At 42.7% G+C, this 27500-nt stretch overlaps 2 protein-coding genes across 3 annotated transcripts in view; both read right to left on the reverse strand.

Annotated features, from left to right (window-relative positions):
* Positions 1–6210: 6210 nt before the first annotated feature.
* LOC143286988 (E3 ubiquitin/ISG15 ligase TRIM25-like) lies at positions 6211–13448 on the reverse strand. The gene is made up of 3 exons (XM_076594980.1): positions 13324–13448; positions 9128–10262; positions 6211–7336 (listed from the first exon to the last, which is right to left on the reverse strand). Exons 2-3 carry the CDS (start codon positions 10241–10243, stop codon positions 7166–7168), a joined length of 1287 nt encoding a protein of 428 aa, XP_076451095.1. The 5' UTR covers positions 10244–10262; positions 13324–13448; the 3' UTR covers positions 6211–7165.
* An 8313-nt stretch (positions 13449–21761) lies between these two features.
* LOC143286987 (uncharacterized) overlaps positions 21762–27500 on the reverse strand; it is an 87676-nt gene continuing 81937 nt past the window's right edge. For both annotated transcript variants that reach the window (XM_076594978.1, XM_076594979.1), the window contains exon 6: positions 21762–27102. In XM_076594978.1, coding sequence (XP_076451093.1) covers positions 27067–27102 — 36 coding nt within the window. In that variant the 3' untranslated portion in view covers positions 21762–27066. The remainder of the gene's footprint in view (positions 27103–27500) is intronic.

Here is a 27500-nt window from a genome sequence, read left to right on the forward strand (position 1 = left end):
ACACACACACACAACATGATCATGTCTGACAACATGCTTCTAAGATGTTATGGCATGCTAACATGCTTATTGATAATCAGACTTCTTCTTCTTCTTCTGCGTTCACTCGTATGCACACGAGTGGGCTTTTACGTGTATGACCGTTTTTACCCCGCCATGTAGGCAGCCATACTCCGTTTTCGGGGTGTGTGCATGCTGGGTATGTTCTTGTTCCATAACCCACCGAACGCTGACATGGATTACAGGATCTTTAACGTGCGTATTTGATCTTCTGCTTGCATATACACACGAAGGGGGTTCAGGCACTAGCAGGTCTGCACATATGTTGACCTGGGAGATCGTAAAATCTCCACCCTTTACCCACCAGGCGCCGTCACCGTGATTCGAACCCGGGGACCCTCAGATTGACAGTCCAACGCTTTAACCACTCAGACCAAATGCCTACCTTTCACACACACACACACACACACACACACACACACACACACACACACACACACACACATACATGATCTGCCTGCAACATGCTTCTAATATGTTATGCATGTAACATGCATAATTGATAATCAGACCAAAATGCATTCACACACACACACACACACACACACACACACACACACATACACACACACATGCTTGTACTCACCAATGGTGAAATGAATGTCTTCTGATTCCAACAATCAACAGACAACTGCTGCCACATCACACACTGATCACTATATATGTTGACATGATACTCCACAGGTGCATGGTCAAGAATGCAGATTAGGACAAGCTATTGTCCATTAGCATTATCTGACTAACATGCTTGTTTTTTCTTTCTTTTGTTTCTTTGCACATGTCATGGGATCTGAGATAATACATTTCAACACAAAGAAATGTTTTTCACTCCCTTGCAGTTCTGCAGTGTTGGCTTCTCATTCAAACATAATCAGTTGCCACAGTGGTGCAGTTCTCAGGCAATAAAAGGAAATAAAAAGAGTTATGTACAGTAATAGGAACAACCAACACAGTGTTAATCACAGTTACAAGGCAACATGGAGCTATGTACACTTAGAGGAATCAAATACTAAATTGTGTTCATTTACAAGAATGAATCAGACACAGCGCTATGTATCATTGTATGGTAGCAAGAATGAAATAAGCATGGACCTATAGATAGTAACCAGAATGAAACAGACATGCAGTTATGTGCAATATCAATGAGAAAAAAATACCTGATGAAGATTTATGAGAATAAAAGAGACATTGAGAACTCGAGGATACTTTTTTTCCACCCACCCATCCACACACACACACATGCATTATGTACAATTTCAAACAGAAAAAAACACCTGATATGAAGACGAGTTATGAGAATAAATCAGACTTTGATTGCGAACTCAATGTTACTTTTTCAATATATATTGAGACACACACACACACACACACACACACTGTATTGCTTGTAATGTTAGGTAGTCATGCTACACTTTTCTTTCTTTCTTTAATACCTTGTCTTCTATTTTTCTGGGGGCCAGATGGAAAAACAGGTGATTAACCTTACTTTGTTGCACTGAATAAATATCATTTTGCCTTGCCTTGACACATTCCTAAGTGGACGAAGAAAGTCAAGTGATTATTTTCAGTTGATGACAATCTATTCAATCACTCTTTCTATCTTCTCTTCTTTTGGACTGTGTCATGCAGTTTGGGGGATGCCAGGGTCCACTGATCTTTCATCACTTTTTTAAGTCTCTCATTATGTTCTTTTATGGCCCATGAATTGCGCTTCAGCTGATTGACAGTGGCATGCATTCCTTCTCCCTCCCTGCTCTCCATGTAAGGCCAGTCCAAACCCCCCACTTCCTTATCCACTCCACACAATGCTCTTCAACAATGTGCTGTTTTGGTGTGACACTTGCGCAATGACTGAAGTATGACCTGAACACACTCATGTATGTTTTGATGGCCTCTTCAATCTCACCAAGTTCATTTCTGCAGATCAGCTTTTTTGATGATACAAGTTGATGCACCATGGAAAAGTGCTGATTCAGCATGAGGTATTTCCTTCTGATTGCAGTGGCAACTTGGTGAACTTCATGATCATCAGTCAGTTCATATGCTCTCCTTTCTATACTCTCACAAATATCAGTGAATACCATTGGTTGCAAATATTTATTGCAGTGATTGCCAACAAATATACCACTGAAGTAGGCCTGTCTGCAATGTTGTATTTGTTCAGCACCTGCTCTATTCTGTCTACAACTGGTCCCTCATGTTTCCTGAAAGGTTGAAGGCCTCTCAAGGAAGGGGTCTTTGTTTTCTGTCTGTCACAGAGGCGCTTCACCTGCCTGACAGCTTTTCTGAATCCTACACTTGTGCCTTTCAGTGATGGATTTTCCTCTTTAGCTAGAGCACATGCTATCCTTTTATCCAGGTCATAGCACTCATCTTCCAAAAGGTCATTGTGCTTTTTCACAATTCCTAAAAGGATGTGAAGGTAGGGTGGAGCCACACGATTCACCTTCATGTCCCAGACATTGGGAAGAACATTTCTGAAATTCTTTGCATCTTCTTTCCTTCCACCTGTTTCTCTGAACCTGGCATGGTCTCTTCTTATGCTTTTCAGAGTTCTAAGTGGGACTGCCGTCCGGTGTTCAGGACTGATCTGAAATTCTGTTTTTGTGACCTCACACCAGAGACAAGGATGGCAACTCTGTGCTCCTGACAAACCATACATTTTCGTCAGAAAATCGTAGTCTCCAAAAAGAAACAATTTCACTTTTTTCCCTTTCCAGTCCATCGAGTCAGTGCGCCTGATCTGCTCTCGGAATGGATCTAAAACTCTTCTGATGTTCTCACTGCTGTCTTTGGCTTCTACAATGCAAATCAGGAAGCAATTCTCTTTAGCATTTGGGTGTTCAACATTTCCAACAGACAGAACTAGTTTGAAGCTGCCACCTCCATGATCTCCTCCAATCTTTATCCAAATTTCATCTTGAGGAATGGTGTGATTGTGCCATGTCAGCTTGTTCATTTCTTCATATTGGTTCAGCAGATTGGAGACAAACGTTGGTAAGTCTGCCACACGTGCAACATATCTTGCCTTCACTATGTCTCTGTTTGTCAACTGATCATTAAATATTAGTCTAAGTTGGCTGACGTGGATTTCTCCACACAATAGCTCCTGTTGAAATTCTCTCTCTTTTTGTTCAGTTTCAAATGTTATCCCTAATTTTCTAGTCTGCTTCTTTAGCATCCTCAGTTTTGTCAGCTCAGTGATAATGTGGTTCTGAGTTTCACTGCCTGCATGGAATCAATGTGTCCCTTCCCACACCCAGCAACTTCCAGTATTTCTGTCCGTTTCCTTTTCTTTGTGAATCGCAGCTCTGTGCTTTGCTGCTTTACCAAGTCAGCCTCTGAAGAACCCGAAGTTTCTTTCCGAATACTATTCAGCTGATTCATTCTTTTTTTCCTTGTTGGAGTACTGGCAATGGCTGAAGGTTTTCTAGGTATGGTGATTTTTTTTTTTTTTTTAGCACGAGTGGCTGACCCCCTGTTTTACAAACCACAGTCTGTTTATCACTTGACTCTGCCATTGTTTTACGAACGAAGAGGGTCATATATTTTTTTTCAATATCTGTCAGTTCCAGTGATCTTTGCACCTGTTCAAATGGACGTACTTGTTTCGTGTTGTCAGTCTGAGATGACCTGTCTTTCACTGTTGCGTTTGAATGCAGTTTAGTTGCCTGTTCTGTTTGCTTTCCATTCACCATGTCCTTAGACTTTTCTGTGTCACTTATGCCAATTTCACTGCTACCACTGGCACTCTTCTGTAGCCTACGATCATCTAGATATTCACGAAGACACCTTACTACAGGTTTCACATGAGGTGTCGAAGGCACTTCTGGCTCAAACTGTGAGTTTGAATCAGTGACACTGCTGTCACATAATCTTTCATTTATGCTGCCATTACAGATGTTCTCACTGACATCAATGACATTCTCAGTCTCACTGCTGCTGCTGATACTACTGTTATCAGAAACTGTGTCACTGACTGTGCTGTCATTAATATTTTTGTTTGCACTGGAAATGCTGCTTTCACAAGCTTTGTCACTGGCAAAACTGAAATCTGTGTGACAAACACTTTCATCTGTGTCAGTGACATTGCTGTTGACAACTGTGTCATTTACAGTGACAGCAGTGAGACTGCTGTTGCAGACATTCTCATGTGCTGCAGTCATGGTGTTGGCACAAGCCTTATCTACAACATTGTCAGTGTTGTCAAGAAGCTCAACTGTGTCACTTGTACTACCATCAGCCACACACACCTCTCTAGAACTGACTGGAAAGTTCTGATTTGTAGATGTCAGTTTCTGGGATTTTTTAACACGTTTGAATGGTTTGGACCTCTCCAGAAAGGCATGACATACAGAACAATCAGCTTCTCCAATTGTGGGGTCAAACTGTGTCCATACACTGTGTGTGCTTTCAATCTGCTCTTTTACTGTGTGTAGAACACCTTGTGATGGAACTGCAGTTTTTTGTATATTCTTCAAACGCCAATAACATTTGCTACACAATGTATCAGAGTACAATTTCCCATTTGTTTCCTCAGAAATTACAAGTCCGTACAACTGTTGCAATTCTGATGCATACGTTTTGCAAAGATACACAGGCTGTTTACTTTTAATTTGTCTTGTTCTGCTGACACATATTCTGCATAAGGAGTTCAGTCTGAGCATGTGGCTACTTTCTGTGTGTTGAAGTGATGCCATGCTGCACACACACACACACACACACACACACACACACACACACGAGAGAGAGAGAGAGAGAGAGAGAGAGAGAGATCGAGTGAGAGGAGAGAGGAAGAGGGAGAGTGGTTACACAGAATTAAGTAATGCACGTTAACTACAGTTAGTACAAAATAAACTATTTGTGAGAGAATTGGAACTTGAATAATGCTTCAGTTAAGCAATGTGGAAATAGGTCACACATGAACAAACCGCGTTCTGCGGACGGCAATGTATGCTTGCGTGCTGAATCGCCCTTACTGTGGCTGGCACCACCTATGATTCACACCATGCGCAGGGCGCCACGCAAGCTGAACCTTGACCTCTACGAAATGGCGCACGCTTTGATTTTCGCTAAAATTAACAGAATTTATACCTCTTTATGTGCAGGATAATATTATAACTCAAAAATCAAATTTTGACTACAAAGAGATGAGACACCAAATATAAATCTGCAGAACTTAGCACATTAAACGTTGTGTCCTTCAGTCACAAATCACTTGCAAACATAGTCACCACGTGAGGATTTTTTCACTTTTCACACGTGCCACAGAGCGTCACTTTCAACGCAGGCATTGAGTGTTAAGTCCTGGATTCCAACACAGTGTTGAAACTCGAAATATTTGATCACCTACTCACAAAGTTTACACACCCAGGTACTTGAATGCATCAAGGTATAATCACCACAGAAGCTCGTTTTCCGCAAAAACGGGTAATATAATCAGATGTCAGTGAAAAAATACAATGAATGTCCTGCTGTAAGCATGGAAGCGCTGTACTCTGCCACTGACCAGATGTCTGGAACCAACCCGCACTGCGTGCGCGCGGCAACCAGTGCAAAGGTACTGGCTAATTTTAGTACTCTGCTGCCTCAGCAACTAAGTTCTGTGAAAACTAAATGGCTCGGTTTCTGTAGGCAGCGAACAGCCGTGGAGGTAGTATGGCCACTGTAATCACCAAGAAAGGCTGAGGTAGTATGGCCACTGCAATCACCAAGAAAGATGAGGTAGTATGGCCACTGCAGTCACCAAGAAAGATGAGGTAGTATGGCCACTGCAGTCACCAAGAAAGATGAGGTAGTATGGCCACTGCAGTCACCAAGAAAGATGAGGTAGTATGGCCACTGCAGTCACCAAGAAAGGCTGAGGTATATTAGTATGGTCACCGCAGTCACCAAGAAAGGTGAGGTAGTAAGTATGGTCACCGCAGTCACCAAGAAAGGTGAGGTAGTATGGTCACTGCAGTCACCAAGAAAGGTGAGGTAGTATGGTCACCGCAGTCACCAAGAAAGGTGAGGTAGTATGGTCACTGCAATCACCAAGAAAGGCTGAGGTAGTATGGTCACTGCAGTCACCAAGAAAGATGAGGCAGTATGGCCACTGCAATCACCAAGAAAAGTGAGGTAGTATGGCCACTGCAGTCACCAAGAAAGGCTGAGGTAGTATGGTCACTGCAATCACCAAGAAAGGCTGAGGTAGTATGGTCACTGCAGTCACCAAGAAAGATGAGGCAGTATGGCCACTGCAATCACCAAGAAAAGTGAGGTAGTATGGTCACTGCAGTCACCAAGAAAGGCTGAGGTAGTATGCTCACTGCAATCACCAAGAAAGGCTGAGGTAGTATGGTCACTGCAATCACCCAGAACTAAGAAAGCTGGAGGAAGTATGGCCACTGCAATCACCAAGAAAGATGAGGTCGTATGGTCACCACAATCACCAAGAAAGTTGAGGTAGTATGGCCACTGCAATCACCAGGAAAGGCTGAGGTAGTATGGCCACTGCAATCACCCATAACCAAGAAAGGCTGACGTAGTATGGCCACTGCAGTCACCCATAACCAAGAAAGGCTGAAGTAGTATGGCCACTGAAATCACCCATAACCAAGAAAGGCGGAGGCAGTTCTTGCTTGTGGCAGCAGCAGATGGTTTCCTTGCAAACTGGTGAGGAAATTTAGCTTGGGGAGGGGGGAAGGGGTTGGGATTGTCATCGTTTTGGACACCCGTGTACTCAGAGTATGATCTCCTCCACCAACTCCCTCCACCAACCGCACCTCACCCACTTGCTATTCTCCACCCTACACTGCTCCCCCATGGCAAGAGATGTCTCAGACCACAGCAGACTTTGTGAGAAGAACATGTTACCGTAAAGTTTGGTCTATAAGCCACAACTTTTTCTCATGGTACTCAGTCTGCCAGAGATGACAACAGTCCATTGTCTGAAGGGTGACAGACTTTCCACCTCCACCTTACTGGGCACTGTTTGTTTTTCTTGTTGCATCAAGGGGTTTCCCTCAATGGTCATGACCCAAGACTGATGCTCATCACAGCAAACTGAGCAATAACCTGGGGAACATTCAGAAATGTCTGAGAATATGATTAAACTTCGCAATCATAAAATAAAAGGGGAAAAAACAGAACCTACCTCATACAACACATTAATGTCCAATGGGTCACGTGACAGCACGATACCATTGGCTACATCATTTGATTTGGATGCTGTGCGGTTGTTGTTGCTTAACGTTACAGCGGTTCCATGGTTGTCGTGGAAAACATAGTCCACCTGCAACACAGACAAGCACATTTCACCACACAATAAAAAGTGAGTTCAGCAACACACACAAAATGTCAAACCTGAAATGTTATTCTCCCTTCTATTGTTCTGCAAACAATTAAACAATTACAAATCAGATGTGTGTAGCTGTACAACAAGGTTATTTCCATATCAGGCCTGACCCGAATATCAACCACAAGACAAAAACTGCACAACATCCCAAACCTACATAACGTAATCAAAAATAATGTTCATAAATTCACTCACCCTTAAATTACACTTAAAACAACTCAAGTCATATTCATCCTTCAAGATTAACAACCACACTACTGAACTTTTCTTTTCCAGCTCCATCTTCTGTAGCATTTCAGTGACATTACTACATTACTCCCAAGCTGCTCACTCCAAGTCCCCTATAAACAGCCACAACGGAGTTGGTCTGTCACAGTCCCAGTGTTGACAGTCCACAGGGAAACATCGATGTTAGGTCATAAGGAGGCCACACACCAGAGGAGACCCTGCACTGCTGCTGAGTTATTTTGGTGGTGTTCAGTTGTGCCTGTTCTGATTTAATGCACTTAGGACACCACCTAATAACCCTCCTACTGATGACAATAATGGCTTAGTCACAGAGCCAGACTGAGTGAGCGTTCCCCTTCCAGAGTGGAAACCGCCATCACCATCCCTCCAGTGACAATCCCCCATGAATCTGCCAACACTGAAGACCTTGACAGGACTCACCCAAAGCACCCACCAGCGGAGGCCCTGCACTGCTTCCAAGTCGCTCCAGTGGTGTTCAATAGCGCCTGTCCTGATTCATCACGGGCAAGACATCACCTACTATGCCCCCTAATGACAATAATCAATCAGTTGTGGAGCCAAAAGGATACGCTGAACAGCCGAAAAAAGCGTAAGACGAGACAGAGCGTAAACCTGACAAGATGGCGTGGAGAGCCTTGGCCAAAGGAATGATTAAGCGCTTATAGTTTTTAGAGGCGTTTGATTGGCTGAGAGCGGGTGGGCCCGTCTTTTCACCGTTAGCCGCGCGAAATTTGGCCAAGCAGAGCAAACCAATAGGCCTAGTTTGCATCAGTTTGACATGGTACAGTAAATGACACCAAACAATCAGTTGTGGAGCCAAACTGGGTGAACTGGCTGGTTTATGCACTGTTTGCCTTCCACAACACAATCTCTTTCATACAATATTCCTGTCCTGATGCATTTTTCTCCCATTCATGCATCCTCATAATCATCTGCTCCTTTTGGTTTCCAGTATATTTAATCATAGGGTTTTTTTCTTCATAAAGGCCACCCCATCCCCCACACCAAACCTTTATTAATTTCGATTAACTGAGAGATGTTTGCTTAACTTCGAACAAATAAAAACATTATCTGAAGCTTGAATGAATGGATTTTTTTCCATAGTCATCTTGTTTTTATTTTACTAAAATTTATGTCAGGTAAATGAGGTAATTAAACAAAGGTAAACAGTGCCAAATAAAGATGTGGACAACTTGAAAATTCTCCTCAAAAACAATAATTAATGACGGTGTTTGACACATTTAACACTTCTCACACTGAAGTTTGCTGGTGGTTCCTCTACACCAGTGATGATACACTATCCTTGTTTTTTAAAAATGCCCCCCTTTTCTTTCACAGACAACAACAACAACAACAACAACAAAAAAGAAGCCAAAGAAGAAACAAAACATATAAGTTAATAAGGAATACTAATTATGTTGATTGTGGCAGTTACAAGAATGATACATACTCCTAACTGCTCAAAATAAAAATAAATACCTTGTTAGCTTTGACTTTGGCTTTCACAACCTTGACTTCACCCAGTTTTGCTAGCTCTTGCTTGATCTGGGCCACAGCTTTTGAATTCTTGACAAACTTGAAAGTAGAAACAGCCTTTGCATCATCTGGCAAGGTTGTGCGGAAGTCAAGGTTATCCACATGTTTCTCCATCGTCTGTGACATAGCAGTGACCACCTGGTGATTCCTCGTCCCTTCCACTCGCTCTGTCACATGTCTGTGAGTTGTCAGCTTGGTCTGTCTTTGCAGTAAAGTGTTCCTCCCCTCCTTCACCGCCTCCCGCACATCAGAGCGAGTGTTTACCACCTGTTCTTTCAGACGACTACAGTTCTCATTGACCATGGCAACAAGCTCGTCATTCATTTCCTGTATCTCTGAAATGGCAGCCTCTGCATACTTCTCTGTGTCATGCAGGTGCTGATCCAGTTCGTCAATGGCTTTGTCGAGGTCAGCCTCCCCTTCAGTCAGTCTGGTTGTCAGTTGTTTGAGCAAGGCTTTGGACTCCTCTGTTTTCTCCCCCTGCTCCTTCACTTCTGAGCAGTTTCTGTGCTTGGAGGTGGCACACAGAAAACATATGCATTCTTTGTGTGTTGAGCAGAAGAGTCTGGCAGTCTCTTCAGGATGGGATGAGCACGGGGAAGACTGATTCGCTGCCAGTTTCTCTGCCGTCAGTTTGGAAAGGTCCTCCACTGTGTGGTGTTTTGAGACAGAAAGCTTCCCGTGAACCTTTTTACAAGGCTGGCAAAGCATGTCATTGCACGTTAGGCACATGGATGTTGCTGCCACATCCTCACAAACGCAGCAGTTGTGCTGTTTGTTGAGGACTCTGTCTGCCTCAATTGCCAGCTCCATAGCAAGGTCTGTGGGAAACCTGCTGACCACATCTTCCAAGCTTTCAGGCTGCTGGTCACTGGATTTCACAATGACATCCTGGCACAGAGGACAGCGAGCCTTGTGCTGTTTTTTCATCAAGGTCAGGAGACATTTATGACAAAGAAGATGGCCGCACGGTAAAACTTTAGGGATTTTAAAAAGTTCATTGCAGATACTGCACTCCTGGTTGCAGGGTTCTGGAGGCCCAGCATCTGCAGATGCCATTGTGAAGTGGGACTACAACCTGCAAATCATAAATCACAAATCATCATATTAGATCAAGTGCAATCACTCTCTGTGAGCCTAAGTACAACTCTACCATGCAGTATCTATCTTATTTAGTTTTGTATTTTTGGAGTTTAGTGTAAATCCTCCATGCTTGGTTGTTTAGTACCACAGCTCCCATTCCATGACCTTCTTTGAATACAAGAACTGATGACCTTTCAAAGGTTGGTACAATAAGAACCTCTCCTGGTTTAACAGATGTTAGATCCAGTTTTGAAATGCTGCCATGATCATTCATGCCAGTCATGCAGAGAAGCCAACCCCTGTCCAGCCTCCTCCTGAACAATCAGGAAATTTAGTAGGAACATTTTGAATTTGGTAGGAACACTTGGACTTGCCAAAATGGAGGGCATGCTGCACAGACATTTTTCAATGTACATTTGGTGAAACTTTTGTTCCCACCACTGCTTCTGTAACGATGACGCATCTGTGGCACTGTGTTGCTTCCCTGGTCTTCGTTCGTCTTGTTTCTTGTAATCGGAATTCATGGCTGACTTCTCTGTTTCAAGCCATTTGTTCATTTCTTGCACTCCATAGCTTAATCCACCTGGCACAGACACTGACAGAGAAACAACTTAATTTAGCCACGTTCTCTCTTGTTCAGGCAAACAATTAAGCTGATTGGTCCACTCAATGCTGTTTCAATGTAAACACGCACGAGATTAGCTGAGCATGGAATCATCATGTGAGACTAAGGTCAGTCATGACTGCTCTGGCCTCTTGATTTATAGGTCTAGAGCGTCTGTCTGGGTAACGTTATGACAGGAAAGCATGCGACCATACTATGTAGTCGAACGTGAACTCGGAACAATTTTGATGTTGGCATAATGTCGAAACAAACTGCAATAAAGTGTAACAAAATACAGTGAAATCTAACAATCAGCATCTTTGGTCATGCTTTGACTGGTGAAGATACTTTGGTCATGCTTTGAGAGGTGCATGTAACTTTCTTTATAACCCTCACTATTGTCATAATGAAGAGGTAAAAGTGAACACACACACACACACACACACACACACACTCACACAAGCACACACACACACACACACACACACACTCACACACACACAAGCACACACACACACACACACACAAGCACGCACACACACAAGCACACACACACACTCTCTCTCTCTCTCTCTCTCTCTCACATTTCCCCTTACCAAGCCTGACATAACTTTTCATTGATGAGATCTATTATTCAAACATCAGTCTGAATTTCTATTGTGTTATCATTCAATATTTGCTGATTTTATAAAGTACTTTCCCCTGCTCTGCTGCTTCGCCTCCTCTGTCATATATGTTGACTGAATCACCTGATGTGAGTTATCTTTCTTTCTACTTCTGCTTCTTCAATAATAAATTATCCTCAACATGTTCACTTTCTGATTAACCTTTTCCTTTCAAAGTCGATATATATCATTCATGATGCAGAAAATAGTGCTTTTGAACATGTTTGCTTTTTGCAAGGATATTGAGTCAGACTATAAGGTCATGATCATTAAAAATAAGTTAGTAAGCTGAAGCATGTTAAGATCTTATCATGCCATGCCTTCCTTAAATGCACATGATAAGACTATCTAAAATAATCTCTTTTTGGTGGGAAGGGGAGGGGGGGTGAGGAGGGGGGAGGGGTGGACAGCAGAACACCACAACCAGCCATTTCTCTCAGAATGGTAATGGTTGATTCATGTCTTGTGGGTGGCCACAGAATTCTAACACAGTTGATGAAATCTGACAACACACGCCATTAAGAGAACTTGCAATGTCTTGTCAGAACAATCAAAATGGTGAATAACTTGAAATACAATCGCTGAAATGTTTCACCATCATTAAATTTTTTTTTTTTTTTAAATACAACAAATCATGTTTTCATTCAGTTCAATTTAATGTACTAAAATGGATAGGCTGACACCTTGACATACATTTAGCAAATAAGGAAATATGTTGAGCCACAGCCCACTTTCTGTTTAGCCCTGACAATAGACACTACAGTATTAGTCTGTATATATAGAAATTAGTGTCTACGCCCTGCCTTTGCACTTCTTCTTCCACGTGACGACCAACATCAGTATGCTGATGGACGCTGTCATTTTGTGAGAGGTTGCTGTTTGGTGTGATTTAACTGGGCTGCTGAGGGATGTGCTGTTAGTTGAGAGGGGAGGTGGGGTGCATTCTACTGGCATGTTCACGTCTCCAGCTAGGCCAGTCTGGGTACCATAGTGGTTCCCAGAGTACATCCGACCGGCACATCCCTAGCCTTTACTCACCAGAAAAAAGGGGGGTGGGAGTGGAGGACTTGCTGGGAAAAGGTGGGGTGGGGGCAGCTTAAGAAACTGAAAGGTTGGGGGTGAGGTGAGGGGTGAAGGGAGGAAGGTGCGGCATGTATGTGTGGGGGTGGGGGTGGGGATTGCTTTGTTGAGTCACAGGCAGGAAGCCAGTCTGGACTTGAAACAGTCCATGCAGCCACTCGGCTGTGACAACTTCCTGAGGCAGTGTGTTCCAGTTCAGGATAGTGCGGACTTGCCCTGCAACACCTTCACCATGCCTTTCCACTTCCCAGCTAAATGCTTACTCCTGCCTTTGCATTTAACCCAGCATATTTTCCTCAGTGGCACAGCGTTTATGGTCGACTTTGCTTATTTCTAGTTCAAAGCAGACGTTTAATCTGCAGTCGGGGCCCCACCCATCGGAAGTGTCTCAAATCTCATGCACGTAACGTGACGTTGTCAAGTCTATGACTGGGCCCCAAGACACTTCACAACAGAAAATTAACAGACAACAGCTGTGGCTAAGAATTTGTGGCCACCAAATCACACGATTCAGAACTGCCCAACTTTGCAGTAAAATTCATATCATGAAAGTACAGCACTCGAAATCAGGACGTCACGGCCGAGCGTTCGGTGGGTGGTATTTCCGGGTAAATCTTGGGAAACCAAAAGTAGGTTTCACATTTTAAGTGAGGGCCAAATTCTGAAGGAATAATACTATAAAAATCAAACAAACAATAAACACTCACCTTGTTATGTACGTTGAATATTAAAGAACCAAATATGATTGTATTTCAGTATCTGAAACAGCTACATATTTTCTGTTGAAAATTGGTGGCCATGATCGTCCAGCAGCAAGAAGGAAAACAAATCTAATGTCACGTGATCATTTAACGTTTGCCTTTTCACTGGTTGTGGCTGAAATTCTATCTTTTTAGCGCAACATGGAGGAAAGAAGCCCAAACAAAATTTAATTTTGTGTGTGTATGTGTGTGTGTGTGTGTGTGTGTGTGTGTGTGTGTGTACTTCGCCACACTTAATTTTACTTGCCCAGATAATAACATTCTTCTAATTATGATTGTGATGAAAGTGTATGTGTGCATGTGTATGTATGCATGCATGTATGAATGTGTGTATGTATGCTCCCACCAAAAGCCCCCTTTATAAGCAGATTTGGTGTAGCATACTATTATATGGATCAGTCAACAGAGGGCGGGGTGAGAAAGGGGGAGAGACGAAGAGAGAAAGACTAGAGAGGGGGTGGTCTTTACCTTACCTTACCTCTGGCATGTAGAGCAACAACAGAGAAAGAGGGTAGTATAATGGCCTATCACAAATCAGGTATGGTGCAAGGCCGTGTGTTGTATTGTAATAGGTAAGAAGGCCTTCTACTGACAACAAAACACTTATGAGTTCTCTTGCATTCTTCTTTCCCTCCCCTTCTAATCCCCTCCCCACATCAATGCCACTCCCTCTCCCCCCCACTAGCTCCCAACAGCCATCTTCTGCCCACGTTTTAAAAAAAAAATTTTTTTGATTAACAAAACGCACTGTGGACGTTCCTGGTGTAATATTTCACCTGCATTGTTGATCAGCCAACACCAACCACTGATGCCTGCCGCCCTGACATTTGGCCACTGGCCTTTCCAACGAAGTGCATTTGGCCACTTCCTTAATTATTGTGCCCTGGAGCAAAGACACTGGGATTGTTCAGTTGTGTCCATGCCTGAATGTGTAAAACAGCAAAGGTACTGAACTGAGCGACACATGTTTGTGCCAGATGATTCAGTTGCAACGTATTCACACGTGACTGTCTTCACATGTCCCCGTGGGCGCCAGACCTTCACGACCTGTTGACCTGAACTCATGCACAGTGCCGGCGAAGTGGAAAAAAGACTAACACACCCTCCTAGTGTATCTCACAAGCAGCTTACTGAAGGCTAGCGTCTGTGTAAGAAAGGTCAACCGGGCGTGACTGACTCAGAGGTGGGGATGGATCGGGGTAGGAGTTGCGTAACAGCTAGATCTGCTTTGTTGATACAAATGCTACTGTGTTTTTATGTAATAGCATCTCTATGTTTTTGTATTTCTATTTGGTTTGTTATATTCCGAGAGAAAAAAATTTGCATGGATTTGTCAGTCTCTTGTCTAACACTGATAATTCTTACTGCATGTGCATGTGCATGCCTTGTTGTGTCTGTGTGAAGCCTTCACTGATGGTGAAATTCTGTTAGCCTGACTTTGGTCAAAGGTACTGCATATCTTGTTAGCCATTTACCATTTATATCCCCCCCAACCCCTGACCCCTAACCCCCAACAGCCATCTTCTATGTGAGTGTTTGTGTGGGTTGTTTTTTGTGTTTTTTTGTTGTTATTTTTTTAATTATTAAAACACACTGTGAACGTTCCAGGCGAAGTAAAATTTCAGCCTGCACTCTTGATGAGCCAGCACCAACCACTGATGCCAGCCGCCCTGACTTAAGGACAGTGGCCTTTCCAACCTGTTACAAAAATGTGTTTGGACGCTTCCTTGACTGTGCCCTCGAGCAAAGACACTGGGGTTGTTCAGTTGTGTCCATGCCTGAATGTGTAAAACAGCAAAGTTACCTGAACTAACAACACGTGTTTGTGCCGGATGATTCAGTTGCAACGTATTCACACGTGACTGTCTTCATGTGTCACCGTGGGTGCCAGACCTTCACGACCCGTTGACCTGAACTCATGCACAGTGTAAGTAAGGTCGATCGGGCGTGACCGACTCGTTGGTGGGAACGGATGGTGGGAGAGTTAGAATTTAGAATTTCGTAACAGCTAGATCTGCTTTGTTGATATAAATGCTACCGTGTCTGTATGTAATAGCATCTCTATGTTTTTGTATCTTGGTTTTGTATTTTGATTTGTTATATATATTTTTTTTAATCTTTGCATGGATTTGATTCTCAGTCTCTTGTCTTTCTTTCTTACTGCACATGCACGTGCATGTACGTGCCTCAGTGCGTATATGTGAAGTCTATACTGACTGTGAAATTCTGTTGGCCTGACTTTCGTCAAAGGTCCTGCATTTCTTGTTGGTCAGTTCCTGGTTATATCTCGCATGAACGTGGATGTCCAAGTCTGGGTGGTGTGTCACGTGCGGTGTCAGTGTGCATACGTGTGTGTGTGTGTGTGTGTGTGTGTGTGTGTGTGTGTGTGTGTGTGTGTGTGTGTGTTGTCAAAACAACCATAACAACAACAACAACAACAAAAACCTGAAAAACCTGTCCTGTAGCTATACTGAGCCTAAGGCTCGCAGCCAGACCTCAGTCCTGGTCTTGAAAGCCTGAGGAGAAATGGCTGGGATCAGTGAAGTGGTCAGGAATCTGGTTCCACGGGCAGATAGCTGAAGGGAAGGAGTGCCTGTGGGAGTCAGTGCGGGAGTAGGGGACCTTTAGTTTCTCATAGTGGACTACTTATCTGTACCTTCTCTGGGTGCCGCCTCAACCAAGCCACCCATGATTTATACATCATGGTGGCCTTGGCTGCAGGGTGGTGCAGTTTCAGGGATCATGTTCCAGCCTGGAAACAAGCTCAGTTACACTGGTGGTGGGGCGGAAGTCTTGCATAATTCTCAGAGCTGGTCTGCGTTGCACCAACTCCAGGTCGGTTGTGAGATACTGTTGCGGGGAGTCCCAGACTGGCGCAGCATACTCCAGGATAGGCCTTACAAGCCCCTTGTAGCATGTTGTCTGGGTGGTGTAGGGGCTTCCTCTATCTCAGGTTACTGTACTTGAAGGCGCTGGTCTTGTCTGCCTTTGCTGTTGTGGCTTGGGCACGTGCTCCCCAGTGAAGGTCTTTTGTCAACTCTACACACAGGTATTTGGTTTTCTCCACCTTCTGTATTTTCTCATCATGCAGACTGTAGGTGGTAGGAATGGGCTCAAGTTGGTTTAAATCTTCTTGGAGGACATTGACATCTGCTTTGGACGTGATCTGCCGGTATAGAATATGGTTTCATTGGCAAATAGTCGGACAGTGGATTTGATGTTTTTGTTGATGTCGTTGATGCAGATGACAGTTGGGCCAAGGACACTGAGATCCCTGAGGAATACGGAGTTCACTTGTGTGTGTGTGTGTGTGTGTGTGTGTGTGTGTGTGTTGTACTTTCCCCTCCCCAATGCCTTCTATAATGATTGATCTGCCGTTCCCGAACTACCAGCTCAGTAACGGCCTTTTCAGTCACCTGCTTAACTGAACTCATAATATACGTATACAGTTATATAAATTAAGAGCTGTGCCACCTAATAATTCATGACCCAGTCAAAGTCGACAAGTGATTCTGAGAAGCCCTGAGGTGATAGACACCCAACACTTCGTGTACCCGGTTAAAGTCAACTGAAAAAAATCTTTTGGCCTTCTTGATTCATACGTGGGGCAAAACGCCTCACGCGAGGGGCAAAGCGCCCAGTGTGGGTGTTTTGCCCCCACATTTCGGGTGTTTTGCCCCTCGATCTAATTACAAACTTAATACTCAAAAAGGTATAAATCGCGTTGCAATTAGATTGTAACTGTCCAACTTCAGTAAACTGGTAATGATTATAGCTTTATTCTTAACTCTCTCTCTCTCTCTCTTTCTCTCTCTCTCTCCGAGTCTCTTGCATTCATTGTTCACCAGCTCAGCCTTCCTCTTTCAGCTTACAATCCACCTCCAGTAATCACATAATAATATAAGAACACACGTCAAAAGCAAATTCTAGAATGGAAATGATCAACAAAACTGGTTGCAACCCCCCCCCCCCCCCCTCTCTGTCTATCTGTCTATGAGTGTGCAAGTTTGAGAATCCAGGCCAGGTTTGCAAATTAATCAATGTCACTAAAATCACAGTAAGGGCAGACAAAACTGGGAAAATCTATGGGTTCGTTCTTCATGCACCCATTGGAGGCAAATAAATTTCTGCACCCACACCTCACAGGGACTTCAATCTTCAAATCTTCAAATTGGAAGGTCAGCCGTCATTACTGACTATTAATGACCTGTGTGCGCAGAGGCGTAAATACCTAGTCATAACCTAAGTAGACCTATCTTCCCTCTGGAGGGGGTGACAATGAGAAAGAACATGTATACATATTCCCTCCCACCGTCACTCACAGCGTCCCTCCAGAGGGGGAAAAAAAGAAAAAAAAAGGGGTGTGTGTGTGGGGGGGGGGGGGGGGGGACTAAACTGTGATCTTGTTCAGCTCCCTCTTGAAAGCTACCAAGGAGGGAGCCTCTGCTGCTGTTGCAGGCAGGGAGTTCCAGACGGGGATGGTTGATGGGAAAAAAACTGTATTTATAAGAGTCAGAGGAGGTGCTAAGATGGACAAATTTGTGTCGATGATTTGATCTTGTTTTGCTGGATCCTTTCTTGAGAAATTTGTCTGGAGGGATGTCTACAATGCCATTGACCATTTTATACATCAGGGTCAGCCTTTGTCTGTTCCGCCGTGATTCGAGGGATTCCCATCCTAGTTCTTGCAGCATGGGTGTTACGCTGCTGGTCCACCCGTAGTCGTTGTGTACATAACGTGCTGCTCTTCTTTGCACCATTTCAATCTTGTTCTTTCGGCCTTCTTTGTACGGGCTCCAGACTGATGAGCAATACTCCAGGTACGGGCGTACAAGAGTTTGGTAGGCATTGGCTTTGGTGGTTTTATTGGATGTTTTTAGATTCCTTTTTAGGAAGCCTACCATGCTATTGGCTTTATTGGTGACTCTTGTAACATGTTCTTTCCAGTTTAGATCATTTCTTATGTCGACGCCAAGATCTTTTGCACTGTCAACATGCTCGAGGGTGTGTCCTTTTAATTTGTAGTTGTAGCTGATGGGGTTCCTTGATGTTGTACAGGTAAGGACATTACATTTTTCTGGGTGGAATTCCATTCCCCAACGCTGTTCCCAGTCAGACAGTGTGTTGAGGTCTCATTGGAGCATTTTACAGTCTTGGATTGTCTTGGTGGTAGAGTAGACTATACAGTCATCAGCGAACAATCTAATATTGGCCTTGATGTTCTGAGGCAGATCGTTGATGTAAATCAGAAATAGGATGGGGCCTAGAACTGTCCCCTGTAGGACTCTGCTGATGACAGGTGCTGGCTCAGATTTTTCGCCGTCAACTACGACGATTTGGGTGCGGTCGGAAAGGAAGGCCTTGATCCAGTCCAACGTCATCCTCGTATACCATAATGGTCCAGCTTACGAAGGAGGCGTTTGTGGGGGACCTTGTCAAAGGCTTTGGAGAAGTCCAGAATTACCATGTCGGTCTGCTGTCTGCTGTTCTGGTTTTTGGCGATGTCTTGGAACAGTGTTAGTAGTTGAGTTTCGCAACTCCTTCTGGCTCTAAACCCATGTTGTGAGTTATCAAGTATTTCATGTTGGGTCAGATGGCGCATGATGTTGCTTGCGAGGATGTGTTCTTGCATCTTACAGCATATGCTGGTGAGGGAGACTGGTGCGACTGTATGGCTGAGGACATAGTAAGCAACAAGACCAATCCTCTTCTTTATCGTTCACCTCTTCCAGTTTTCTTTTGTGGTTCTTCCAGATTTCTTCCTTGTCTCAACCGTGCTCCTCTGCTGCTTTGGTGACATTTCTGTTTTCCTGGAAGAAGATATCTTTGCCGAATGAGTTGCAGAGTCATCCACAGTCATTCGCCAGACAGTTTCAGGTCAAGACCGGTGTCAGGTAAAACTGCCTGTTTATGTTTTTCTTCCTACTTGTCACTGATTGTATTCTAAAAAACATTCACAGAACAGAGAAGAAACAATCCGAGTCCAGTGGACACCGTGGAAACAAATGGATAACCTGGACTTTGCAGATGATCTTTCCCCGCTGCTGTCCCACAACCAGCAGCAGATGCAGAATAAGACCACTGACGTCAGAATATTACGTTTTTTCTGATTGGCTCTTCAATATAAGTCAACCAATGGCAAAACACGACACAAGTGTTTATGCACCGCTCAACCGGTGGCTAGGCATTATGTAAATGTTTCTCAACTACCGGTAAAGCGGTGGTCAGGGCTCAAAGGGTTAAAGCGTCACATGCTGCCAGAAATTTCATCATGACCCTCGGGGGTGGCTCCAGGAGAAAACACCAGTGATCCAGTCACGTGACTGTCAAGCCATTCCATATTCTGACTGTCCAGCCAATCCTTATTTATCATTGTCTGAAAATCCCCTGTAATGTGGAAGCGAAATTACCCGGTGAAACATGAAAAGGGAAAAAAAAAAAAGGTTGGACGGGGTGTGGCTATAGCATTCTGACACCCTGTCATAGACAGTGCAGTGTTAGTTTCAGTACTTGTGATTCAAGTGTGTACAGAATGTCTGTGTATGAAGTCTTTGTGTTTTTTCTTTTAGTTGTGTGTGTGTGTTCAAATCTAACCTTGGCATTTTCTCAGCTACCACAAGTGTTTGAGGAACCCAACTGGGCAGGGTGATAAAATCTTTTTGGTCTGTATGTAGATGCTACACATCAGCAAAAGTCTCTCTCTCTTTCTCTCTCTCTCTCACTCACACACACACCCACACACACTGGGCAGGGTGATAAAATCTTTTTGGTCTGTATAAAGATGCTGCACATCAGCAAAAGTCTCTCTCTCTTTCTCTCTCTCTCTCTCTCAGACACACACACACACACACACACACACACACACACACAGACAGAGAGACAGAGAGGGACATTCTATATCTAGGGAAGATTTTGATATTTGAAAATTTAATCTTTTACAATAATGTAATGCTACATTTGTTCTTTCCATTCATGTCAGTGCAGAACAATACAAAGTTGAGATTTGCCATACAGATAAAACACGCTACTACAGTTGTTCATTATTCATGTCAAAGCAATAAAATTCAACGTTATGATCTGCGATACAGTTGACATGAAACCATCTGACTGAAATGCTGCTTTGTGTCTTTTTTTCTGTCTTTTTTGTTTGTTTGTTTGTTTGTTTTTTGCTGCTCCATATTGTGCACTGTTTCAGTGGCATTACTCCCACGCCACTCACTCCAAGACCCCCATACACAGCTACACCCTGGGTTTGTCTGTCGTAGTCCATGCTGCTTTGTGTCATTGCTGCTTATAGTTTTTGTTGATTAGTCTCATTGAACAGGGCAAAGTTTGAAGTAACCCAGCACAGATCCACTGTTAGCAAAATGGTTGTTCTGTTTTGCTTTGATTTGTATGATAAAATTCGTATTGGTTTTGTTTTGTTTTGTGATTTGTGTATAATAGTTTTGTTTTGGTTGGGTTTTGCTTTGTGATTAATTTTGTATAATAAAATTCATATTGGTTTTGTTTTGTTTTGTGATTTGTGTAATAGAATTAATAGTTTTGTTTTGGTTTGGTTTTGCTTTGTGAGTTGTATAATAAAATTCATATCTTTGTGTGTGTGTGTGTGTGTGTGTGTGTGTGTGTGGAGTGTCGATATTTCAAACTGACCACATTTTGTTTCTATCCATTCACTCTCTTGACTGTCTCTCCATGCGTATTCATCTGTCTGTGTCCGTCTTGCTGTGATCTCTGTGAATACTCTGTCTGAACCTGAACCTCTCTAGGTCAGTGCTAATCCCTCTGTGTATATATATGTCTGTGATCTCCCCCTCTCTCTCTCTTACTTTGTTGTCCAAATTCAAGTGACCTTGGGAACTGTTTAATACCCCAGAATCATTACTGCCAGCCTTCTATGTTTAAACTGATTTTGCTCATGAAGTCACATCAAGAAGAAGACTGGTAGTAGTCGAACAGTTTGCTGTTGAATTGCATTAAAAAAACAAAACAAAAAACAACGAAAATTTTTTGTATAACTTTATAATTTAGTAACTAAGTTGTACCTGATCATATGTGTCGTGTTGCTCTCGTCTATTGAATCACACAATGTATGTCTTGAAATCTTCTCGAAATAAGTTTACACACGACCACGAGGGTCTTTTTTTTTCATCTTTTTTTTTCTTTTTTTTAATTAATATCAGACCATCCCCCCAAACCTCTCTCTCTCCCCCCCCCCTCTCCCTTTCTCTCTCACTCTCTCTCTATGTCTCAAGATGCAGAGAGGAAGAAGTGTGAAGGACCTTGTACCAGATCCATCAAGATGAGACAAATCTCTATTAATGAGGGTAGTAGGTAACAAACTCATTATCGATAGTTAACAAACTCTTTATTAATGAGGATAGTATGTAACATTCTTTATTCATGAGGGTAATGCGTAAGCAAGTACACTTTTTTGTTGTTTTTTTTTATACAAAATCCAGACATCGGTGCAAGAAACATCTCAAGCTGCAAGGAAGCGATTTCAAGGTACAATCATCTAAAAATCACACTATGGAAATCGACTTTTAACTGAAAAACACACATTTTACTGAAATCTCTGCTGATTTGCCTTGAACTATGGCCTCGTCTTCAACTATATACCTGTACAAAACAAACCTCCATAGTGTAAATGATCTTTGCACAGCTAAGTTTGCTTGGTGTTGAGAAATTTCCTCTGTCAGTGGAGTTAGCAAACTTACTGCTGCTAAGATTGCTCATGCAACCAAACTTTGATCTTTTACAGAGTTTTGGAAGACTCCACTATGCTGGACTGTGTGTGTGTGTGTGTGTGTGTGTGTGTGTGTGTGCAGATGTCTTTCCCTACAACATCAAAACTGTTGCTGACTGGGCTCCCCCAGCTAATTGCTTGCTGCACACAGGACCTCTGTTTATCGTCTCATCCGAATGACTAGCATCAAGACCACCACTCAAAGTCTAGTGGAGGGGGAGAAAATACTAGCGACTGCCGGTGTGATTCGAACCAGTGTACTCAGATTCTCTCGCTTCCTAAGCAGACGCATTACCCCTAGGCCAACACTTCACACACCATCACCTGGCTGACATGAAATAATTGAATGATTTAGATGCTTACACAGATCCTATCCTCGGTCAGGGACCAAGCTCTAAGCACTTTATAAACACAAGAGGCTTTTGCACAACAGTCTGCCTACCTGGGGAATAGCTCAGATGAACAGACAATAAATGAATAAATGAAGTCCTGCCAGATGGCATGACCGAGCGATCAAAGTACTGTCAATTTTAGTCAAGAGTTGAGATATTTTTTCCCTAGCTAAGTGCATGCTAAATTTAAAGAGTTACAGCTGAACATAGCGCTGCTTGGATAGATCGTTCTTGCAACATAGGTCAGGTCCTCAGTGTTCTCGTTTCACTTACACTTTAAATACCTAAAAACAGAAATCATTATTGCATTGAAAATAAAGGCAGAATTCAGAGAACAAAACTGTTCACAGAACTACCACCCCAAAACGGAGTATGGCTGCCTACATAGCGGGGTAAAAACGGTCATACAAGTAAAAGCACACTGATATACATGTATACAGTGGAACGTGGGAGTTGCAGCCCATGAACTAAGAAGTTCACAGAACTGGTCAGAAACCTGGAACATATATTCCAATGTCCAATTAAAGTTATGCACCCTCATTAAAAAAAACAACAACAACAAAATCCTAACATAAGAATGAGGCGAAGCTTAAAGATGCTTTGGCAGGAAAATGTAAAGAAAAGGAAGTTGGCGAGGTATTTGACTTCCATTGTCCTCTGACTTTCACAAACAAAGCAAGCAACAAAGCAAACCAGACTTCTGGACTGATGAAAAGATCTTTGGAAACAGAAACATTTATTAAATTAGTAAAGGACTGGTTAGACCTCATCTGGAGTATGGAAATTTGATTCAGAATCATTATCTTAAAAAGACAGCTGTCAATTCCATTAGAAAAGGTGCAAACACACACACACACACACACACACACACACACACACACACACACATATTGTAACAACTGAAAGGGTGGTTCGATTCTATTCCAAGAAAGAGGGGAGTAGACAGGGGATATAGGATCAACTGATGATGCACACACTCGCTTGCTCTCCTCAAACCAATAGCAGGGCCACATGGAGTGGTTTTTACAGAGTGTTTACTTTACAGTAAACATAGGTAAGCAGTACATACACTAAGCAGTTCACCCTACTTAGCGAAAGCAACATACACTAAGGCAGCATACACTGCCTACTTCAAGTACTTAGTGAAAAGTTCACCCTACACCTAAAGCAGCACCTACAAGCAGCACACCTGGAACACAAAACACAAAACCAAAACCCAGGTCAGAAACTCTCAAAATACCTGGAAATCGCTGACATGAAAGGCCTATACCCTCTCAGCACCTTTCATCACGTGTCCACCAGTATGCACCCCTCTCACACATAAATCTATGTGAGGTAATACAAACTTCATCAAGCTAACCTGCCACCAGCAGTGACATACCATACTGTGTACAAAACATATCACTGACCAATACAACCCTGTGTTCAACACATGTTACCCATCATTCAATTAAACTGTGTGTTACCATTACCAAACAAATCTCCTCTTTGCCTTTACAAATTGTCCCACTGACACAAGTACATGTATGGAAATCATTACTTCCAACATATCTCTGGTAAACAGCAATATGCAACATAGCACTGACCCTCAGTGCTCTCATAGTTTACCAACTCATTAATCACATTACAATGTTCCTTCCCACTTTGTCTGAACAAAGTAAACCACTGACACATAGCACAACTCCTACACATGTTACCACAACTACCAACAAATCAACATGTGTTCCACAACACTTGCTGTTACCCCCATGTACACACACACAAGAAAAAACCCTCAACACACACTGACAGTGTGTTAGCCTATAGATCTGTTCATTTCACATTTAACCAACACCACCTACTATATACAAAACAAAAGTAATACATCAAAAATACAAAACAAGATATCTGTAACAAAACAGAAGAGTGGGTGTGGGGGACTCAAAAGATACAGGCCAGTACTTCCCTCCACACATTAACCCCTTTTCTTTCCACCAGCCACAAGATCAACTTAAACTGGCTGTTCACGGACACAAAACATTGTTCCCAACAAAACCAAGTTATCAACATAGTATAAAACCATTTCAAGTCATGTACTCACAGCCCAGCAAGGATTTCCTTGCACCTCATATCACTGTTCAGTCAGTCAGCCTGTGTCAGTCAGTTTTTCTGGGAGACAGCTGAGAACTGGCTGTGCTGACTGGTTTTATCCCTTCCCACAACATACTGTGCATACTAATGTAAGCTGCAACACTCACTCCCCCAACTAGTTGAACTGAAATAACCAATCTTTGCTTGTCCTAGTGACGCTATGTGAATGACTGACAGATTCACTGCTTAATCCCAATTCGTCCAATTCAACAGATTGATCTGATTTGCTACAATTCTACCCACATGGCTGTACGCATTCTATGACGAGATGTTCACCCATTTACGTCACAAAGAGATTGGGGAGACAGGAAAATACAACTCTCTGCATGTTAGCCGGCATGATCAAAGTTCACATTAGCATAAATTTTCCCTAGCTTACGTTCCAAAGTCCTGCCATCTACCTCAGCTGTGTTTGTGAAAGGGGAGATGGGGAATGACTTGAAAGACAGGCCGCCACAAGGGATGTTCTGACATGCTGACACTAGCATGTTTTGAACACACTGACATCTAGTTCAGCACGGGGATTGCGGCAGACATCACATAACTGGATGTGTTTCAACGACTGGGCCGGGTGATGCGGACTTGCTGACCAAAGACAGCCGACTTGGGAGTGGGAGTGCGGGAGGGTGGAAGGAGGGGGGGTGGCATGGTGTCGGCGCGACCTCAAAGACTTCACTTTGGACAGAGCGGGAAGGGAGATAAGAAGGGGTGTGGGGAGGGGGGTAGGGGGGGGGGTGAAGGGATGGGGAGGGAAGAGAGACAGAGTGTGGGTGGTGGGGGTCACACTGCCGGCACACTACAACAATATATATATTGAAAAATTGTTCTGATGTCATGCAAAGAATGACTGGAATATTTAGTGCTAAAATGTCAAGACCAAGGGGTAATTTGATACAGATTACAAGATCATGAAAAAAATGATGCTGATACCAGTAAACTACTGAGAACTCAGTTACAAATGTAGAAACAGTGAAGGGAAAGTATGTATTTTAAAATGAAGACAATTCACCACAACCACCAACAACTTTACTTTTGCTAACAGAGTTGTTCATAACTGAATGCACGCCCCAAGTCTAGTAAATATGCATCAAATCATAAACATTTGAAACTAAAAGAACTGACACACAGCCATGAGCCTTCTTAAAAATAGTTCAATCTACAAGTCCTACTACGAGCATACCATAAAATATTTCTCACTCACAATGAATTTGACTTCTACTATTATTTCTACAAACAAACCATAAGCCTTTTCTTGTTCACAATACATCCCTCATCCACTCCTGTTAGTTCTAGAAACAAACTGTAAGAAAATTCTCATTAACAATTTCTTTGTCTACTCTATTAGTTCTACAAACAAACCATAAGCAGTTTCTCGTTCACAATGCATCCCTCATCTACTACTATTATCACTACTACAAACAATCCGTAAGAAATTTCTCATTAACAATTTCTTTATCTACTTCTGTTTTTTCCACAAACAAACCGTAATTAAATTCTCATTCACAATGCATCCTTCACCTACTACTATTAGTTCTATTAACAAATCATATGCAATTTCTCATTCAGAATGCATTCTTCATCCACTGCCAATATTTCTACTGACAAATCACAAGAAATGTCTCATTTACAATGCATCCTCCATATCATTTCTACTAACAAACAATAATCAATTCACAATGCATTCTTCATCTACTACTATCATTTCTACAAACAAACAATAAGAATTTTCTCATTTACAATAATGCATTCTCCATATTATTTCTACTAACAAACCATAAATAGTTCTCATTTACAATGCATTCTTCATCTACTACTATTTCATTACTAAGTAACCATTAAAAAAAATCTCATCTACAATAAATTCTTCGTATTATTTCTCCTGACAAACCACAAGCAAATTCTCACTCACAATGCATTCTTCATATTACTTCTACTAACAAACCATGAGCAATTTCTCATTCACAATGGAGTCTTCATTTACTACTACTATTTCTACTCACAAACCATAAATTTCTCATTCGAAATGAATTCTTCATCTTCTAGTATTATTTCAACTAACAAACCATTAGAAATTTCTCTTTCATAAAGCATTCTTTAAATCACACTCCAAATGATCAGTTCTCTGTCCAAGCAAAAACACATGTTTCATTCATAAAGGCACTCCAAAATGAATGTTTATCTACAACACACAACATCTTGGTCTCTGAACGGTTTCTCAATCCACGCACACACACAACTTTCTCCTCCGTGAAACGTTTTCATTCACACAACACAGGGCATCCAAAAAGAACAAGTTCTCGGTCCAGCTACGGAAAGGTCCACAAAAAGCAAGATGCTTCATCTCTCAGATCCGATGCCTGACCCACAGCTCCTGACAGGAACACTGATCATGTCTTTCTCCACGGCATCATCCACCTTTCAAAGCCCCAGTCTGGTTGGTGGCAGGGCTGTAATCTGGAAGTAAACAGAGAGTGTGAGAGTTAGTTTGTATGTGTGTGTGTGTGTGTGTGTGTGTTTGTAGTGTGCGCGCGCGCGCGCGCGTGTGTGTGTGTGTGTGTGTGTGTGTGTGTTTGTTTTGTATGTGTGTGTGTGTGTGTGTGTGTTTGTTGTGTATGTGTGTGTGCGTGTGTGTGTGTGTGTGTGTTCATAGTGTGTGTGTGTGTGTGTGTTTGTTGTGTGTGTGTGTGTGTGTGTGTGTGTGTGTGTGTGTTCATAGTGTGTGTGTGTGTGTGTGTGTGTGTGTGTGTGTGTGTGTGTGTGTGTGTGTGTGTGTGTGTGTGTGTGTGTTCAATGACCCATGTATACAAGGCCAGGCAAGTGAGATTTTTTTTTCACCCATGGATTCAAGGCAA

The sequence above is a fragment of the Babylonia areolata genome, chromosome 10, assembly GCF_041734735.1.
Source record: "Babylonia areolata isolate BAREFJ2019XMU chromosome 10, ASM4173473v1, whole genome shotgun sequence".
Lineage (NCBI taxonomy): Eukaryota > Metazoa > Mollusca > Gastropoda > Neogastropoda > Buccinidae > Babylonia > Babylonia areolata.

What these genes read in the sequence shown, in the direction of transcription:
- LOC143286988 (XM_076594980.1), bottom strand. Translation starts at nt 10,243, where the DNA reads ATGGCATCTGCAGATGCTGGGCCTCCAGAACCCTGCAACCAGGAGTGC. An exon ending in CCAAAGTCAAAGCTAACAAG is followed by an intron (nt 7,337 to 9,127) that starts GTATTTATTTTT and finishes TCTGTGTTGCAG; the next exon opens with GTGGACTATGTTTTCCACGA.